We start from the raw sequence: 20126 nt of genomic DNA, 5'->3' as shown, positions 1-20126 counted from the left end.
CTTCTCTCTCTTTCTCTCTCTCTCCTCCTCAACCCCACACTTCTTCTTTCCCCACATCTGTAGCCATCCCTCCTGGCTAAGCCCAGAAGGAAAATCATCAAAGTGAAGGGCACCATCCAGGAAAGTATGAAACCCAGTTTCTAGTTCCAGCTCTGCCATGTACAAACTCAGTGGTAGTTACCCCTCTGCGTCCCAGTTTCCTTAGATATAAAATAAGTAGGAGGTTGGGCCAGGTCACCTAGAACTAAAATAGCTCTAAAGTCCATGGATTCTACCTTTGCCAGCTTGGGGCCTGGTAGGTCTCAGCAGCTGTAACTTAGATAACCCCCAGAGCAGATAACTGACTGCAAGATAGCTGAAGGGACTCTACTCATAGTAGAGTCTGGCCACTTGAATAGATGCTGGTGACTTTGGCTGCTTCCTAGAGCCACCAGCCAACTCAGAGATGAAAATGGCTGGAAAAGAAGATGTTAAAAAGGCCAGTGTCATCTCCAAATACAGCGTCTGGGAGATGCCCATGTTCCCAGAAAGAGGTCACTGAAAACTTTCAGCTGGTGGTGTAGTGCAAAGAGTCAGGTAAACCAAGTTTTGAATCCTGACTCTGCCATTTATACCAGCTGTGTAACCTAGGGGAAGTTCTGTGGCCGAGTGTCATTTTTCTCCTCCATAGAATGGGAGTAACAATAAATACACCTTGCAGAACTGTGGTAATGATTGAGGTAATAGAGAGGCCTAACAGTATCTACCAAGTACGGGTACTCAGAAGTACTTAGTAAATGGTAGTAGTAGTAGTTATTGTTATTATTCTGTGCCCTTTACTCAGGGGAATCTCTCTGGGGATGTGGGCCCCAGTGACTAGCTCAGGGCTCCACCCCATGGCTGGGAGGCATTGTTGGCTCCATGTCCAGGTCCAGCTATGGCAGGCAGTCTGGCACAGAGATGTTGCTGATTGGGACACTGATTAAATTCCCCGCTTGAGGAACCTCAGCATCCTGGCCCAAAGCAGGAGGGCCGGCAACATGTACTACAATGTAGTGGAACCTAATTATTTTTCAAAATTGCCCCTTTTAAGGTCTTGTCCCCTTTCCTCACCTCTCTCTGGCCCCATCTCTCTGGATCCGTGTTAGAGAAGTTTCAGAGTAGTGGAAGACACTCTTTCTCCCCACTTCCGGAGAGAATGTGACAGGAGGCGGGCAGAGGCTATTGTCCTTGCGGAAGATGCAGCTAACACAAGCCCTTGCTTCTCAAAGTGGCTGCAGCTCCATCCTAGAGGCTAAAATCTCCGCGAGCCCGCTGATCCCTGTTTTTGGCAAAGCTGGGCTAGCAACTCAAACTCTGCTTCTGTCTCCGTCCTTTATCCCTACAAGCTCGCAAGTGCTTTGCTGGGAAGCGCGATGAAGTGGCATTTAGTGTATTTTTCCATTTCCCTGCGTCCACCTGGTAAAAATAAAATAAATCAAAATAAAGGAACCCGGGACTGAACTGTCGTTATTTTTCAAAAGGGGAGAGAGTCACATGACTGCGAGGAACTGATTTAGCAAGACAGCTGCAACTCGGAGTTTGCTGCAGAGCCGCCCCTAACGGCGGGGGTGCTGACGTCACGGAAAAGCCCCGTGCGGGTAGGCGGGCGGGCGCGCTATAAACCGCCAGGCGGCGGCGGCTGCGGGCGCTACACCGAAGGCAGCTCCGCGGGAGCACCTGCGCTCTGCGGCCCGGGATCCCGGCGGTGACCCGCGCACCGTCGCACTGACACCCAGATGCCCACCTGGCCCAGCCAGGTAAGGGGTCGCTTCTGGACTGGCCCTCCCGCCGCCGCCGGGGGATGATTGGGGAGGGAGTGGGCGTTCCCGGCCCGAAAAACTTTCTATGTTGAGAACTGAACCCCTGGAACATGCTTTCGGCATCTTGGTTTTCCGGGTAGGGCGGAGTTTAAGGTGAAAAGAATGCCATTTGTCATCAGCAGGTTCCTCAGTTCAGTTTAGTAGTAGGAGGGTCACCTCTTCCTACAGACTGAGTGGTCAGAGGGCAGCCCTCAGTGATACTTCATGTTTTTGTTGTATGAATGGAAATGTGCCAACCGAGGCGCTGCTTGTAAAAGTAAAAAACCGGGCGGACATCCTGTCTAGAGGTCGATGTGTTGGAGTGTGGAGCGTGGGGCCAGTGTGGGGAGGGGAGTGTCTGTGCGCTTCTCATTCTCATGAGTGGATCTTACTGATTAAAATGAGAATGCTTCTACTTTATCTCAAGCAGTTTGGGAGAGCGCACCTCCGTGCAAGGGGAGGAGGTCTTGCAAAGGGAAAGTTGTAGCCAAGTTGTTGAATGTCATTTAGGAGAGTCTTTGGCCTTGATTTGCTTCAAGAGGGTGGAAATCTGAGTTAAATTAAAGAACTCTCAGAGCGGATGTCGTTTAATAAAAGTGAAGCATTTTCGCTGCAAATTTGATAGGTCTGAACGTGAGCAGGTCATTTCCCTGCCAGAACAACAAGGCTTGGGGCTGGGATGTTTAAACTGATATCTGTGGGCAAGAGAGCAGAGCTGAGGCATAAACCTTGAACAGAATCCCCACCCACCCCACCCAGTCGCATATAATAGCTTATTCAGGCAGCTAGAGAGCATCAGGGCAACTTTACTAAACATGGAAGTTCCAATAAGTGCTTGTCCAATACAGCCAGGGGGAGTGATGTCATTGCCACGTGTTTCCCACCAAGGCACTAAAGCCCACTGGATGCTAGTGCAGTCAAGAGCCATGTTTAGACAAGAGCAGCGAACCTGGCCTGCTGATCCCCAGCTCCATTAACTCCTTGATTTTCAAGTTGTCTCTGAAGACTGTGGTTCCTTCTGGCTACCTCTGTACCAGCTCTGAGTGGGATCCCAAGGTTTCCTTGAGGATGGAGGAACCTCAAGGCCAGTGGGTGATGCTAACGGTATTTTTTTTCTCTGCAGATGCCAGTGTGCCTGAGGAGCTGATTACTAATTGTGTGTGTGTGTGTGTGTGTGTTGCGGCTTGCATGTGTGTCATGTGATAATGTGTGTGTGTGTATGTGTGTGAGACTAGTTGAAAGCCTAGATTTGGGGACTGTTTCATTGGTGTTCCTTATGTTAGGACTCTTTGGATCTCACCCCATCTAATAGAATATCACTGATGACTAACTGTGTGCTTTAGCCTCCTGAGCGCTTGCTCATGCTTACTAATGCTAACATCTTGGCTGCTTTGCTCTTCAGGACCCAATGATGACTCTGAATAATGTCACCATGCGCCAGGGCACTGTGGGCATGCAGCCACAGCAGCAGCGCTGGAGCATCCCAGCCGATGGCAGGCATCTGATCATTCAAAAAGAGCCCTATCACTACAGCCACTGCAACCATCACTCTGCTGCCCCTGAGGACCACTGCCGCCGGAGCTGGTCCTCCGACTCCACGGATTCAGTCATCTCCTCTGAGTCAGGGAACACCTATTACCGGGTGGTGCTGATAGGGGCGCAGGGGGTGGGCAAGTCCACTCTGGCCAACATCTTTGCTGGTGTGCATGACAGCATGGACAGCGACTGTGAAGTTCTGGGAGGTAGGTGGCCCAGCCCCAGTGGGCTTCTGTCCATCAGCAATTGTCCAGGCAGAAAGAACAAGTAGGTGGGTCATTTATCTGCAGAGCTGGGAACTGTGATTATGCATTCTTGGCCCCGGCTGGGGAGCTGAGTCCCCGGAAAAGCCCTGGCACAGGCCTGCGGGACAAGAAAATGAAAATGCTCATAGATAAAACCTGGGCTAGAATGGGAATGCCTTAGATTCCAGTTCTAAAGGGACTGGGGGACACTGATTAAAGAGAGCAGAACCAGTTGGACTGGCTCTCACCTCTGGCTTTTGCCAACTCCAACCTGGATCTTTCAAGAGCTCAGTGTAGACACAGCTTTTTTTTTTTTAATGGTTATACCTAAAACAGATTGGAAAAACTGCTTCATTAGTTTATTTCCACCAATATTAGAATCTTCTGAAGGTGTAAAATAGTTTAAAATCTGTATTGGTAAAATTGAAATAATATAATATTTTAAAATATTTTGAATTATAACGATGATACATATGTTTGTATAGTCTTACAGTTTTTAAAGATAATTTTCCCTGTACAGTCTCATTTAAAATATTATTTAAGCACTGCCTATTTCCAAAACTGATTTGAGGTGACATAATTTCCAAAATGCATTTATGTTTCGAACACATGTAAAACATAGCATTATATTGTGAGAAATGATACGAAGATCCTACTAGTCAATGGCATTCATACAGTGTCTTTCAGCCACAGCCTCCATCTTAGCATGCATGACCAGGGTGGCTGCATGTCCCTATTTGCAGCTGTAGAAATGAAGAAAGAACCTTCCAGTTCTTGCCCAAGTGGCATGGTCTGTCCGTACTCTCGGTTGCGACTCACAGCTGAATAACAGACTTCTAGAGTAGGAAGTCACCTTAGTGGTGACTTGGTTCTGCCCTGTACTTGCTGCGTAGGAATCCTGCTCCTTCCTCAGGACTGTCTGCCCACTTCCACTAAGCGTTTATTCTTCTAGACTGTCTCCAGTGGCTGGCAGTTCACTGCTTCATAAGGCAGTTCTCGAACTGGTCTGTAAATCGATTTCTCCTCTCACATTGGAATCTCAGGGATGATAGCTAAGCAAGAGTCAACGGAGAGATAGGTTGTACAATTGCTTTTCTCTTTCATTGTAAGGGCTGGTGAATGGCTGTCACTGTTGGAGAAAGGGAAGAACTAATATCTAGAATGCTCATTTGGAATGGGAGAGGGACTTTATTGGGTGCCCTATATTTGCTACAGCTTATTTTGGTGCTCACAAAATTTCTATACTCAAATGAGTGAACTGAGTTTCAGGGATACCAAGTGGCTTATCTAGAATCACCTACTGGGTTAGCTGGGATTCGAACTCAGGGTTTTATCATTTTAGTTTAGCAGTGCTCTCATTCTCCTGTTGGTGGGGAACTTGCTATGTGCCAGGACTGTGCTAAGTAGTTCCAATCATTTTTTTAGATAATTCTCACAAAAATTAAACCAGTTTGGCACTTAATATTCTTATTTTACAGGTGAAGAAATCGAGGCTTATGAAGTCAGATGACTTTCACAGGGTGAAAAAGCTAGTCTATGGTATGGCCAGGATTCAAACCTAGTCGTGATTGAACCCACATCCTGTGTTCCTTCATTGTACCCTGCAGCCCTTGGATTTAACATCCAAATGCTGTTAAGTATGACAGCACTTTCTGCTGTGTTTGGTCACATGCCTGGCTCTCTGGTCCCCAGTGATGAATAAGATATGGCATGACCTCTTAGGAAGTAGCTGAGTGTCAATGGCTAAATTCAGAGCAGGCCAAAATTCATAATGACCTTAAGTAACAATTAAGTGCTTTGGAGATTGACATAAGAAAGTGATCAATTGAGAGTTTCTGTTTATTTTTTTAAGAGGGAGGAATTGAAAAAGTTAGTGGATAGCAGACTTTCAAAAGTGTTTGTCGATTAGAGTGGAGTGGCATCTGTGTAGAGGGTGGTATCTCCAAAGACTAACTCGTATCTGGGATTTAGGAAGGCAGGGAAACCTCTGTTTAAGGTGGGTGGAGAGGAGACTCCTTTCGTTGTCTCTTCAAGTAGGGAATCTTTGACAACAAGAAGCTTCTCAGGTGACCCATCCTATCTAATGTGTCCTATTAGAGTAACTTAATTTATACAGACTAGGATTAATCCCTTATCTGTAGGTGGCTATAGGAATCACTGGGTGGCTTTATGTTTCCCAGAGGAGGGTTTTCCAAGGCACACACCTACATCGTTTTTTTTTTTCAGCATTAACTGACTATCAGAAAAAAAATGACACAATACTCTCATCATTATTTTTCCTAATAAAGATGAATGTTATATAGTTATATTGCAATAATCTTATGACTGTGTACACATTTAATGCTGTTCATTCATTTATTCATTTATTCTTCATCCCTGAACAGTTACTGAACATATAACATGGAACTTGGTGAAGCATTGTGGGACGCGTAGAGTTGTGGGGCTTCTTCCCTACAGATGCTTACAATCTATGCAGTAGAGATCAGATATACACCAACTATAATTCAAGATAAGGTGTGATGAGTGTCTTGAAAGAAGCACAAGGACAGTGCTGTGGGAATTCAGAGGAGAAAATATTACTTCTGGCTGTAGAAAGCAGAAAAGGGTGAATAGAAAAGGTGGTCTCTGAGCTGGACTCTAAGGATTTGGAAGCCCTGAGATAGGCAAGAAGGCACTGTACATGCACACAGGAAGTACCGAAATGAGCCACTAGATTTACAGTCTGGTGATGTGGGTTTGGACTCCAGCTCTGACACTGACCTGGTTGGATGCTCTTGGATGAGATACACTCCTCAAGCTTCTGCATTTGTAAAATAGGGATAATACCTACTTGGTAGGGTACTAAGAGGATTAAAGGAGATAACATGTATTAAGCATGTAGCATAGTGCCTGGCACATAGCAAGTACAAAACAAACATTAGTTAGAGCTAATTCTGAATCAACCATTTTCTTTCCCTGGGCTTATCTTTCAAAACTGATACTTTTGATTGCTTGAAGTCCCCATCCACTTTGGTCACTCTTAACTGGGGCCCAGTGAGATACAAAGAGGAGACATGAGCCTCCAGAGGAGAGAGGACAGTGTTCTTAGAGCAGGTGTTCCTTCCAGGGTTCCTTGGGATCCATGGGGCTATGAAAGCCACAAGCCATTGAGAGGTTTTGGGGAGAGGGATGCTGGAGCCTCGGAACTTTTGAAGAACTGCAGGAGCCGATTCCAGCATGTAGAGAACACCTGTGCAGGTTCCACACATAGCACTTGAGTTAGTCTTGGGCAAGAGGGTCCTTCAAGTGCAGTGGGGGTCACATGAGGAAAGACAAATGAAGTACACTAGCCCAGCGAAAATGGCTAGTGACCATAATCACCCAATCATAGAAACTCCATCCAGCCCCAGCAGAATGGTCTCTCTTGATATACAGAGTGTGAATGTACATCCCCAGCCTTTATCAAGAGCAGTGGGGAAATGAGGATTTCCCCAGACCCAGGTTACAAGCCCATGGGCCTCAACCCTTTCTCCACACATGTTAACCCAGAGCAAATTTCAAAGGACTCTTCTAGAATTTTATTTCTTTTATCTCCCCTCTCTTCACCTGATTAGCACCTGAAAAAGCTAAAGGGTGACTGACTAGGGAAGAAGAGAATCTAGAACTTTGACTGCAGGCAGGCAGGCCCTCTCCTGCCTGTGGAAGGCTGTCAAGCAGGATCTTCGTGTGCTTTGTGTGCTTGTATGTAGCCAGAGGCCAGGTGTGGGGTTTGTATATGCACAAAGCAGGGTGGAGATGTATTGTTTTAGGCTCTGGAGTTTCCAACACAATTTTCAGGCAGAAGTAAATCTGGACAGAATGATCCTGTCAGGAACTTTCCAGAACAGCAAAACACTTTGGCTCTACTTTCACACTGTCCTTAGTCTGTTTTTATCTTTGGACTTATTCTGATCTTACTTAAACCAAGAGAAAGTTTGTTTGCTTTTCTCCTTAGCTATTGGAATACAGTATGTTTGTATTCAAACTTTTGGTGATTCAAGGGAGTCCCTTGAACATGCTTTTGAGTGATGGGCTGAGTACAGAGAAAGTGCTTTTGTGAGTTTTCTGAGTGCAGGGAGGGCTTTCAGAGAAAAGAGAAAAAACTTCGAGCAGTCAGCCCCGCACCTCCTCATCTGCTTAGGCTCTGATTTCTACAACCATTTGGTTGTATAAATTTGCCTGTTGAGGTCATGAGGCCTTACTCTCTAGTAAGCCAAATTATATGTCCCACTGTGATCCTATTCATGCTGAATATTGTGGAAGGCAAACATGATAGGCATAATAGATTTTTAATGTCCCAATGGGGCATTAAAAATCACCATTGATTAGAAGAATGATACCTAAAGGAGGTGGGGAAGCGGACAGAAACACAGAGCCATCCCTGGTTAACTTCTCATTTGTTCATGTTTTTCCTTTCTTTCCCAGTTCCTAGATGAAGAAACATTAAACCAGGAACAATGCTTTTTAGAAACTCCTCACTATTACAAAACAAGAATGTCCTGGTTCCCCCTGCATAGCGCTCTTAAGCTAGGATTTACTTATAGTAGAAAATGCCAAGTATGGCAAGAGCCAACTGCCTCCATCTGAAGAAGTGATAACGGCTAACATTTACTGCATTTCTACTTTGTATCCAGGCTTAATATATGTAATTGTTACACAGCCCTAAGGCATGGATACTCTTATCAATCGCACTTCACAGATGAAGAAACTGAGGCCCAGAGAGCTTAAATAAGTGATCCACAGCCGCCTGGTTAATAGGGAATGGCACTCAGATTCCAATTTAGGTTTGCTTGTGCTCAGTTGTAATGCTGTATGTATTATTCATTCATTCATTTGATAAGTATTTACTGAGCATTTGCAATATACCAGACACTGTCCTGGGTGCTGGAGGTTATAGCAGTGAACAGAACAGATGCAAATCTCTGCCTTAACATTCTAGGGGATGAGAGGGTCAAAAAGTAATACAATAAGTAAGTTCAATGGATTGCATGTTAGATGGGGGTAGGTGCAACAAAGAAAAATAAAGCAGGGAAGGGAGTAAGGAATATTAGGAGGGATGAAGTATTGCAATTTTAAATAAATGGTCAAGGAATACCTTCCCCAAAAGGAGGTAAGGGAACAAATCTTCTGAATATTTGAGGGAACAGATTCTAGGCAAAAGGAACAGCAAGAAAAATGATTTCAAAAGTCATTATGAAAATTATGTTTCAAATGATGAAATTCAAAACAGGAAATCTCATTGTGAAAATAGAGTAGGGATGGGCCCACTTGTCTGGAGTTGATGGAATCCTTCTTGTAAAAATCTGAGTTAATTCAATCTCTGTCTGCCCGATTTTCCTGGGCTCGAGTTGCTCTGGCTCATTGCACTGTGTTCACCCTTCATCTACACCTGACCTGGGCTCAAGTGCAGAGAGGAAAGTTTCCATTACCACGTAGAGAGCTGAAGGCTGCACTTCTGCTGTACTTAAGATAGAGAAAGAAGCCTGTTTATGCCTAGGGAACTGTATTTTTTTTTTTTTCAGCCGAAACAGAGATAGTCTCAAGATTTGTTTTCTTGCATGTCTCAAAAGAAATGTCTCTGAGCTCAAAGTTGCTGAAATTGCCAGTGAATGTTCAGTAATCACCCAACTGCAAGGTGCAGTGGATTTCCATGTAAGGCTTACGAACGGGGCTTACAGTGCCACTGGACAATTAGTGTTTTTTCATGGCATCAGAGCTTGAATCTGAGTCAAAAACTCTAAAGTGAGTTTATACTCAAATGATTTTCCTAAATGAAAGGTTTAAGAAAGAGGAAAATGAATGCCTTTCGTTTAGTGATACACATTCAACGAACTTAGGCATTCCACTTAGTAAGTAGTGGAGGAATATTCGTAGAATGTTGTTGAAGGTGATAAAAATTAGCAACTTGCCTTGGTCTACATTTATATAATTAATTGCTTATTTGGCACATTTATTTTCTAGGATGATTTTCTACATGACTGTCTTATATAAAAGTTTTTATCTATTTGCTTGACTCCAATACCACTGTGCTTTCTTTTCTAGAAGATACATATGAGCGAACACTGATTGTGGATGGGGAAAGTGCAACAATCATACTCCTGGACATGTGGGAAAATAAGGTATACAGAGCCCAGAGCGCTCTATAAATTCCTTCAGGGTTTGCCTTCCAACAGACTGTTCGATGCAAGAATGACCTTGCCCTTTTTGGTGTTCCAGATGAGGCAGGCTCATTTTCTTGATTAAAAGCTTTTATTTTTGAAGTATGACACTGTTCTAAGGAACAGGTGATTCACAAATGAGCTCTGAATAACAAGCAAGTTGCAGTGATTTGCTCTTATTCTGTTCAAAAATACAAAAAAAATATTTGTTTTAGGGAAGGTACCAGCAAGTATGAATGATAATTTTAAACTGTATAAAACCATATTACTTGAAGTTGACATTCTCAATACTAGTCTTCAACATTTGATTTTTAAAGATGTTGGGCTTCTGTGCATATGTGCTAGACTTTTTATTTATTGAGAACCTTCCTATTCTCATGAAAGAATTCTTAATTTTATCACTTGGGATGGGCCAAAGGGGTTTTTTTGGAAGTCAGATAAGGCTCATTTTCAGTAGTTTAGATAGAAATTGGAAATAATGTTTGGCAGAGCCATTGTGTACTTTATTAAGTCAAGCTGTAGGAGGAATTGGACAGTAAAAGTCTTTTGGCATAAGTACTTTAGGGTCTGGCAGGCATTATGGGAGTTAGAATAAGTTCTCTTCCTTTCTCACATCAGCAAGGGTACTTTAGGATACATGTATTGTTTCTTTGTAAATTGATGCCTCATTTACTAGGCCAACCTGTGCTCATGGAAGATCTTATTTCATTAGGGGGAGAACGAATGGCTCCAAGACCACTGCATGCAAGTCGGTGATGCCTACCTGATCGTCTACTCCATCACAGACAGAACCAGCTTTGAGAAGGCATCTGAGCTACGAATCCAGCTCCGCAGGGCCCGCCAGACAGAGGACATTCCTATTATTTTGGTTGGCAACAAAAGTGACCTGGTGCGATGCCGGGAAGTGTCTGTTTCAGGTAAGAGGAGTGGTGCTAATGGCATAGAAACAATCTCTGGTTCACCTGCATTTTCTTTCAAACAGGTATTCTTCACTTCCTCTTTCATGAAGCTGGATTCATTAAAATGCTACATGGAGTTTTATATATACTCTGAGAATCCTACATTCCTATTAGGTCATCTCTGTGCTGGGTGCTGCTCCCTCATCCATCTTGTCTACCTGCAGGATTCCAATCTCCCCACCCACAAGGGTTTCCCTGGGATTCTTTTAAGGAAGAGATCATGCTCAGGGCTTTACTGGCAGTTCCCAACCTTTTTTCCTGCTTCCTTCTATTCTCTAGGGAGATCTCAAGAGTTCAGGGAAGTGGAAGTAGCATCTTCATCCAAGAAGGATGGGAATTCTGATTTAAGGGAACTGTGGTGAAGAGTTTTATTGAGGATAAGTATTCTACTCTGGCTGCCTCTATTTCCTGTAGACCCTAGAAACCCTCCTCACCCCTCACCCTTTGCATCCTAAATTTCAATTAAGACATCAGTTTGATGATGTCACACACATTTTTTTTTCACATTTAGTTTAGGCGTAATTCCTTTATACTGAGTGGATACCCAAGTGCTTTGCCAGACTCTGCTCAAGAGAAAAGAAACATTAAAGACTTAATGGACACAATTAGTTTGGGAATGTCTTACTCTTAAGTGTCTACAGTGATCACTTTTTCAAATCAAAACTTGGACACATGATTATTAAACACAATGGAACATTTGAAATTGGGACTTTTTCAGAAAAGCTTGTTTGTATAGTTTTCTGTAATTGAATCATATATTTGTGATGTCTTCAAATTTTTTTCAAAATTTCTCATCAAAACTTAAAAAAATATTTTTTTTGAGAGGAGAGCCATGTAGTAGCATTCTTATTTTCAGTTCAGGAAACTGAGTCAGAGGAGAGTTAAGAATGTAATACTGAGAATAAAGCAGTCCTGGATTCACATCTGCCGTTTACTGGCTTTGTGCACTCCCTCAGGTGTTTAAAAGATCGCCCTCCCCTCAAGTTTCTTCATCTATCTCTAAAGGATAATGTATTTTTCAAGACTGTTGTGAGCATTAAGAAATGTTTATAAAGCAGTTACTAGCACATAGTAAGTGCAATAAATAAAGTTACGGTTTTTACTGTTATAATAAATCTTACTATATTCGATGAACTAGGACCTTCACACAGTGAATTTGGTAGGCCAGATCTAAAGCCCATCTCTCCAGCTTCTAGGAATCTTCCTGTGAGACTCTTTGCTTCTATTTATGTCCTGAGAGGACATGTGTCACAGTTGCCTCCTATATTCATTCATCGCCCGTGATACTCATTACCTTGAGGACCATTTAAAGTCAGCAGTCCTCCAACTTAGCTATGTATGGTGTGGTATCATACTCTGCTGCCCCTCTGACTTTCTTCTCTCCTTCTCCCCTTCCCAGAAGGGAGAGCATGTGCTGTGGTGTTCGACTGCAAGTTCATTGAGACCTCTGCGGCTGTCCAGCACAACGTGAAGGAGCTGTTTGAGGGTATCGTGCGGCAGGTCCGCCTTCGGCGGGACAGCAAAGAGAAGAATGAGCGGCGGCTGGCCTACCAGAAAAGGAAGGAGAGCATTCCCAGGAAAGCCAGGCGCTTCTGGGGCAAGATTGTGGCCAAAAACAACAAGAATATGGCCTTCAAGCTCAAGTCTAAATCCTGCCATGACCTCTCGGTGCTCTAGGCACCCAGAGCCACCCAGATGTCCCCCTGATGGATGTCGTTGAGGGCCATTGGGACTGATAATCTATATTAGATTGGATCCTTAAGTATTGTTAGGTGTGGCTTCCCCTAGTACAGCTGGGAATTGTGTTACCCTCATGGGCAACAAAATGCATGGGAAATGAAAGATCTTTGTAAAGAGTCAATATTTATTTACAGGAAAAGCCTGATCTTGCTACTTGAACACCCAAGACTCATTAGAGGATGTGTTTGGTGTTCACATGTGTTTCCTCTCTCCTTTGGATAGTAGAGAATTGAAACCCACAATAGAATGCCTAGAACAGTAACTTTTCATTATTAAAATTTTTCCCAGTGTTCTGATATGTGAATTTGAGGCCAATGGGTCATAAACAAATACAGGAACACATCAAAGGGTTTATTTAAAGGAGGGAGAACTTTCTTTGTATCTTACATTCTAGGACTGAAGAACTGGGCTTGTCATGATTATGACTATTATCGCTCCATCAAGCTGTGAAAAGAAATGATGGACCTTGCTGGAAACTAAAGCTTAGCCAACAATTCTTGTTCAATGCTCACAGCTGGGAACCAAAAATTTGTAGAATTGGGAACTCATACATAGGTTTATGGGTTTAAAAATTATATCTTTACTTTTGTGTCTTATTATTTTTTATTCAGGGGAAATTATTTTAATCAAATTCTATTTAGTCGAACCACCTTTTGTGTTTCATTATTTTTTAAATCATAGGGCCATCATAAAAATATTTTTAAAATCTAAGTTAATGATAACCTAGAGTGCAAAATGCCAAATTTAAAAATATAATCAAAGGTCTGAATTTTTATAAAATACAAAACATAAATACTTATAATACTTTGAGTTAACTCTTGTATGCCACAGCTCTGCTCTATTTATTGTTATTTTGCAAAATAATATCATTTGATAAACATATCTATGACATATTTCTTAATAAGAAAAATGTCCATTTTATTACCATTTTCTATCTTTTTCAGAATATGTAAATTTTTACCTCTATGTCTTTTAATAAATAAAATCTTTGAAAAAAAAGACATTCTTAAATGTTTTTTCTCCCCAACCAAGATGATTATAATTACATGTTTTGATATAGCTCTTAGAATAAGCACATTCTAAAGAAATATACTTATTATTTTACTTCTTTTTATTAGCAATAGTCCAGTCTTTATCTGTTTAAAAAGTATCCTTGACGTCTCTTCTTGCAACCAGGATTCACAGTAATGCAAAGTTATTTTTGGCAGATACGATCGGGAAATATTTGGGGTCATCTAAATTCTAAGTTGTAGTAAAAGCCAGGTTGATGTTTTACTTTGGTTTGGCAAATTCTGGCTGAACAGATGTGTCTTGCTTTGCTCCCTGAAGGCTCACGGTCCTAAGCTTGACTAAAGCATTAGAGGAAATTATAAAGGATTACAAGAAAAAAAAGAAAACTGATGATTTTTAGCCTAAGATCTATACAGGCAAGGCTTTAACCAAATTCTCCTCTCTGACATTAATACAGTTTGACGTTAATCGTGTGGCATCTAGCCAATGGCAGTGTGTAACTGTTTTGCTGGAATGGAATTTCCTGGTGTTTCTCTTTCACATCTTCTCTGGCTCCTACATATGCCCTCTTTCATTCTCACCTCCTTGTCTTCCTGAGTTTGTAATCTGACATACACTAATAGTGAAAATCGTGGGGCCTCACGTATTGACTAAAGTAACACAGTTTTAAAAGATGTCTCTTCTCTGCTTTCTTGGGCCTTTTTCCTGCTTTTTCAAGGTTGAGAGCAAAGGTTCCCACATCTGTACTCTTTGCATCTTTGAATTGATCAAGGAAACAGTACAGGGAAGTGAGAAGAGTAATGATTCAGGTTACACACAGACTTGGGCTGAATTTTGGCAGGGTCAATTAACATGAGTATATATTTGGAGTAGTTAAAATTTAAACTTTTCTAACCATCAGTTTTCTCATCCCCAAAATGGGCTTGCTAATAACATCTACCTTGTAAGGTGGTTGTGAAATTGACATCTTTTAATCTGCCAAACCATAAGGAGCTCAAGTGATATTAGTTTTCATTGTCACATGTCTTCCATTATGCATAAAATAGAGTTAGTTTTTCATGTCTACTTCCCCAACTGGAATGGAAACTCCTTAAAATCAGCAACCACTACTTTTTTCCTTTTCATCCTTCTACTCATGTCAGTGCGGTGCCTTTCATGTACTGGGACTTTCATAGTATTTCTTTTTGAATAGACCCTTTCAATGGCTGTGAGGTTGGCAGGCCATTTTATAGCAACCAAATTCAGGGAGATAAGTGACTTGTCCAAGTTCATTCAGATGTTAAATAACTAGGTCAGGACTGGTGTCCAGATGGGCCTCAGAGTCATTTGCATATTTTAGTATCTAAAACTTTCCTATAGACACAGCCCTTTTTATCCCATGTACTACCACACATACCACATACCACACACATACACAAATCACATGCATATCACACAGCCTTCCACACAGCACACATATATAACATATATAAAGCAAACACAGCACACAAACATCCCACACTATAGACATCCCGCATGCCACATATGTGCCCATACATCCCATAACACATACACACACAGACACACACACACACACACCCTACCCATACACATTATCTACACTATTCTCTGTTCTCACAGATTCCTCATTTATTTCACACCTTCTCAGTCAATGGCCAACAGTTTCCATACCTCCCAAGCTTAAGGGCATGTTCAGGATTGTCACACCAATGCTACCTCAACTTGAGCCAGGGCAGGACAATTTAGATCACATTCTAACTTGAGAGGTGTCCCTGAGAGGTGTTTTTGTTTAAGAGCTACAGTTCTGGAGTCAAACAGAGCTGGTTGCAATCTGATTTCATCACCTACTAGGTGTGTGACCAAGAGTAGCTTCCTTATCCTCTCAACCTGTTTTCTCATCTGTGATGTGAGGATAACAATGCCTACTTCACAGGGGTGTGGTGAAGATAATGTGGGACCTGGAAAAGTGTAAGTTATCATCCCAGGAAAATGCTTCCACTTCTACCCTAATGCAGCATTCACGCTTTCATTTGCTCATGCATTCTTCAGACGTTACTGGGCATCCAGGCACTGTCAGGTGCTGGGAATGATGTTCTGGTTCTCAGGGCCCTTGACAGTAGTAAATTTGTCCTGAAAAGAAAGCGGTATTGGACATAGGAAAAAAATGAAAAAAAAAAAAACAACCCACACCAACAAAACCACTCAAAGATTATACTTGGAAAGGACTGGATTTGCTGTCATTAGATAAAATTCAAATGGAGGAAATAATATTATTAAATTGATTGAATTTGATGCAGAAAAAAGTCCATTTAAAAAAAGTCCATTTTGGAGAAGTGGGAGCATTGGAGAAAGGTTGGTTTTTAAGCATCTTACATTTTCGCTTACTAATACATGAACTTTTCAATACAAGAAAAGAGGTAGATGATATGAATTCACTTGGCTAAATTTATGGAGCTACTGCTTGTGCAAAGTTCTATGGAGAATGCCTGATGGGAGAAGGCAGTTTTGCCATTAAAAATCTTATGATATAATTAAGACTTAGCTTGTAACATAGTTGTAATATAGCAGCTAGAAGCAAGCATTGTGTTGAATGATGACAACTACACAAAAACCTAAAATATGATGTAGACAATACAAAGGGCCAGCAGAGATCTGTAAAATAAGGCAGTTGGAATCTGAGTGGGAAAAAGGATTCCCTACTTGACTGGTGCAATCAGGATGTCTTCTTGGAGGAAGTAGCATTGAGCTACTTTGATCTTGAAGACTACTCAAGATTTCCATGGGTAGAGTTGGTTGAAGGAAAGAAAAAGGGAGAGGTTGGTCTGTGTAAAGAAAATAAGTTGAGCAAGGGCACAGAGGCAAGAAAGAAAAATCTGTTTAGAAAAATGAGAGAAGTCCAATTTGGCCAGGACTTTCTAGGAGGTGGTTAAGTAGAGTGGTTAAATGTAGGAGGCTTAGAGTCAGATAGACATAGTTTCAAATTCTTACTTATTGGATGTAATGGGTTGAATTGTGTCTTTCTCTCCTTCCCCCCTCTTATGTCCACCTTAAAATGTGGACATAAGAGGGGGGAAGGAGACCCGATTTCCACCTCATTTGGAAATCGGGTCTTTGTAGATGTCATTAGTTAAAGATCCTGAATGAAATCATCTTGGATTTAGGGTGGGCCTTTGTAAGAGAAAAGAGAGATTTGGACACAGAAGAGATATACAAGGAGAAAGGCTGTGTAAAGACAGAAGCAAAGATTGGAATGACACAGTTGCAAGCACAGGATTGTCTGGTATGCCTGGGACCACCAGCAGCTGAGCTGAGTATGGCTGAGTGTGGCTTACCGACAAGGTAAGTATGGCTTACCGACATTTGATTTTAGATTTCTAGCCTCCAGAACTGCAAGAGAATTAATTTCTGTTGTTTTAAGCCACCAAGTTTAAGGTAATATCAGGAAATGAAATACATTGGGTTATTAAGGGCAAGTTACTTAGCCTCTATAAGCCTCAATTTCTTTATCAAAAAACAAAGATAATACCCATCTCAGAGGATTATCATGAGGATTAAATGTAAAGGATTTAATTTATTGTCTAAGAGGTAGAGAGAAAGTAACCAGAAAATAAGTTGGAGAGCAATTGTAGAATATGTTGATTTGCAGGCTGAGAAGTATGGATTTGCTTCGGAAGGCAATGTGTATGCACTCAGATATTTCCAAACAGGGATATGACAGATTGAGTGGCACTGTTTCTGAACACCACCGAAGAGAGCTGAGCTGGTGGGAACCAGAAGGCATAAGACCCTCTGGGAGGAGCTGGTGAAGAAGTCATCAGAATACCTAGCCTAGCGTACTGGGTAACGTGCTCCTGGCAGGGGGAAGGATGTTGATCATGGGAGAAGCCTCCCTCAGAAAGTCCATTTGATGTGCTCGTTGGACTTACAGAGAGTACATATCTGGCAGTGTTAAAAGTTTTGAACAAGGAGAATTCACAAAGCAATGAGGACTGATGCCTATAACAGCCAGATAGCAGTGCATATGGCAGCGAGAGAAAGGCAGCAGAGTGGGACAGACTCAAGTATTAGCTGAGGCCCTGATTACAAGATTACCTTGGATTCTGACTTTGTGAATTCCTAGGAAACAGCCATGAAATGTCAAGAGACCCTAAACTATAAGCAAGTGTCAGTCTAACTGTTAGGGAAATAAGGAATTTAATATTATATACCTGATTTTCTTGTAATGTGGTTAGGGAAAAATGTGTGAAAATCAAGGACCTAGATTTGAAGTTTTTAGCAAAGGAATACTGTTGTCTGCACAGGTGACTCTGCATATGCATGCATGTATGTGTGCATAGTGCCTGAGTGTGTGTGTGTATGTGTGTGCATGTGTGTGTACATAGTGCCTGAGTGTGTGTACATATGAGTGCATGTTGGGGAGGGGAAAGAGAGGGCCTCCAGTTAAAGGAAATGTAGAGTTCCTTATTTATTTAAGTTCTACCAAGGAAATGGTGTAATCAAGAGGTGTGTACCATTTCTGAAACTCAAGACAAGTGGTAATTTAAGTGGGATTGTGGTCAAAACAAAAATGTGCCTGCGTCTTCTGTTGTACTGAGGTTTTTAATAACTTGCTGAGAAGATTTTAGAAAAATTGAAATGCAGGAGGACTGAGAAGTACTCTCGCTAGTATCGCCCAGAGGTCCCAAGGCAGTTGTTTGACTTGGAGAAATCTAGCTGCCTTGTGGTAATTTGGAAGAGTTTTGGAAGGCACTTTCTTGAAGAGTATTTGCAGTTTTACACACATATACATTTATATATACCTACATACCTATATTTACATATGTATGTGTACACACATGCACACACACAGTACTTAAATTTACATATGTGTGCATACACAGTATACATACACCTGCACCTATATTTACATATACATGCATGCATATACATCTACATACATATATAAGAACCTATATTTACATATATATGTGAACACACATGTATACACACATACTTACATTTACATATATGTACACACATGTATACATACATATGTACCTACATTGCACGTATGTGTGTGCATGCAGTATACATACAGACCTATATTTGCACATATATGTGCTCACACAGTATACATATAATACGTACCTATATTTGCACATATAGGTATGCACACAGTATACATACATACCTATATTTACATATGTATGTGTCCATACATGTATACATGCATATCTATTTATATTTACATATATATATATGTACTCACACACATGTATTTACACCAGCCTCATTTAAAGACAGGGGATAATAGTAGTAGAGATAGAAGATGTTTTAAAATGACTATCTGATGAGGGAATTATAGCCCTCATGTGAATGCTGGCAAAGGACACCTTATCAGAAGCACCAAAGACACAGAACAAGAGCAAGAGTGTGAATGTCAGAGAACAGCCAAGGCTCAGAGCTGTGAAGAATGCAGCCCCAGCAGTCAGTCAGCTCTTAGTTAACTAAAATATGCAATCAGGTATACTTGAAAAGAGTAATTTCTTTTTTTGTAAACATCAGGCCAGACAAGGCAATGAGGTAGGAGTGGACATCTTACTAAAAATTGAAAGGAAATGTCCTTGTGATTGCTTTATTTTATTATGAGATGGAGCAGTTGCCTGCCATTCTGTGTTCCAATATTTGGAAATAGCAGTGTGAGGAGCTTGGGTTATTTGAGGAATGATTGGGCAAAAGTAGTTCTGCATTAAGGTGGGAAAAAAAATAAATGAAACCGAGGTGTCCAGATGTCTTTTGGATAAGAACCGCAACACCATAAAATGCAACCAAGGAAGCAGGCGGACGGCCTAAATATAACTTCACTTAGCTCTGGGTGAGGGACACATTTTGACTGTCATGTGTGAATTATCTGAGTCATAGTCAAGATTATTGTCCATAAGGATGGTAGTAGCTAATTGCTATGACTATATTAAATGAACATTTGTTAAGTGGAGCACAGGGTGCTTGATGGTGAGCTGCAGTTCAAAAAAAAGACCACAAGAGAAATTCAAATAGAGAAGTTTATTATACACAGGTGCTGGAGGAAGTACACAGCACGCTTTGAGCGGCCACACGAGGTCAAGGTAGGGGAGAAAGGAAGGATGTGGGGCACATGCCTTTATTAGGGTCCTGTGTGGAGTACTTTGGGGTTCTCAGGCTAAGGCAGGATTGGTCAATTCAAAATGAAAAGAGCAGGAGATTTGGTAAACTTCAAAGGGGTCTTAGCTAAGAGGTAAGGGTAGGGGACGAGGGAGACTTGCTCACAAGTGCTGCTGGGGAAGTCAAGAACTTACATTTGCTTGTGATTGTGAGGGCTGTTACCTAGGACATGCATTTGCTAGCGTCAGTTTAAGGCCCCCAGGAGGTCATTGTCCAGACAAAATGGATGCATAGGCAGTGATACCATGGAGTAGCTTAGCTAAATTCTTGATGCTAATGTTTATTGATTATTCTTGGTCTTGCAGCAACACATGACTTATTGACTCCCGAAGATGACTCAAATTTAGAGCTCGAGAGGGTCTGTGATACCAGAGAGACTTTCTCCTTTTTGCACAGAGAAATTGAGATGTTGGCAACAGTGATTGCTCAGGGTGACTCAGTAACCCAGTTGAGTTGGAA

General features: G+C 41.7%; 1 protein-coding gene across 1 annotated transcript; it reads left to right on the top strand.

Moving 5' to 3' along the window:
* Positions 1–1624: 1624 nt before the first annotated feature.
* On the top strand, positions 1625–13475 carry GEM (GTP binding protein overexpressed in skeletal muscle). Its single transcript, XM_039877146.1, has 5 exons — positions 1625–1778; positions 3223–3562; positions 9662–9738; positions 10490–10694; positions 12136–13475. The coding sequence occupies exons 1-5, from the start codon at positions 1758–1760 to the stop codon at positions 12411–12413; spliced, it is 921 nt and encodes a 306-aa protein (XP_039733080.1). The 5' UTR covers positions 1625–1757; the 3' UTR covers positions 12414–13475.
* Positions 13476–20126: the final 6651 nt, after the last annotated feature.

The sequence above is a fragment of the Pteropus medius genome, unplaced genomic scaffold (assembly GCF_902729225.1).
Source record: "Pteropus medius unplaced genomic scaffold, Ma_sr-lr_union100, whole genome shotgun sequence".
Taxonomy (NCBI): Eukaryota; Metazoa; Chordata; class Mammalia; order Chiroptera; family Pteropodidae; genus Pteropus; species Pteropus medius.
The sequence above is the reverse complement of the archived record's forward strand: the minus strand, read 5'-3'. Positions and strand labels throughout refer to the sequence as shown.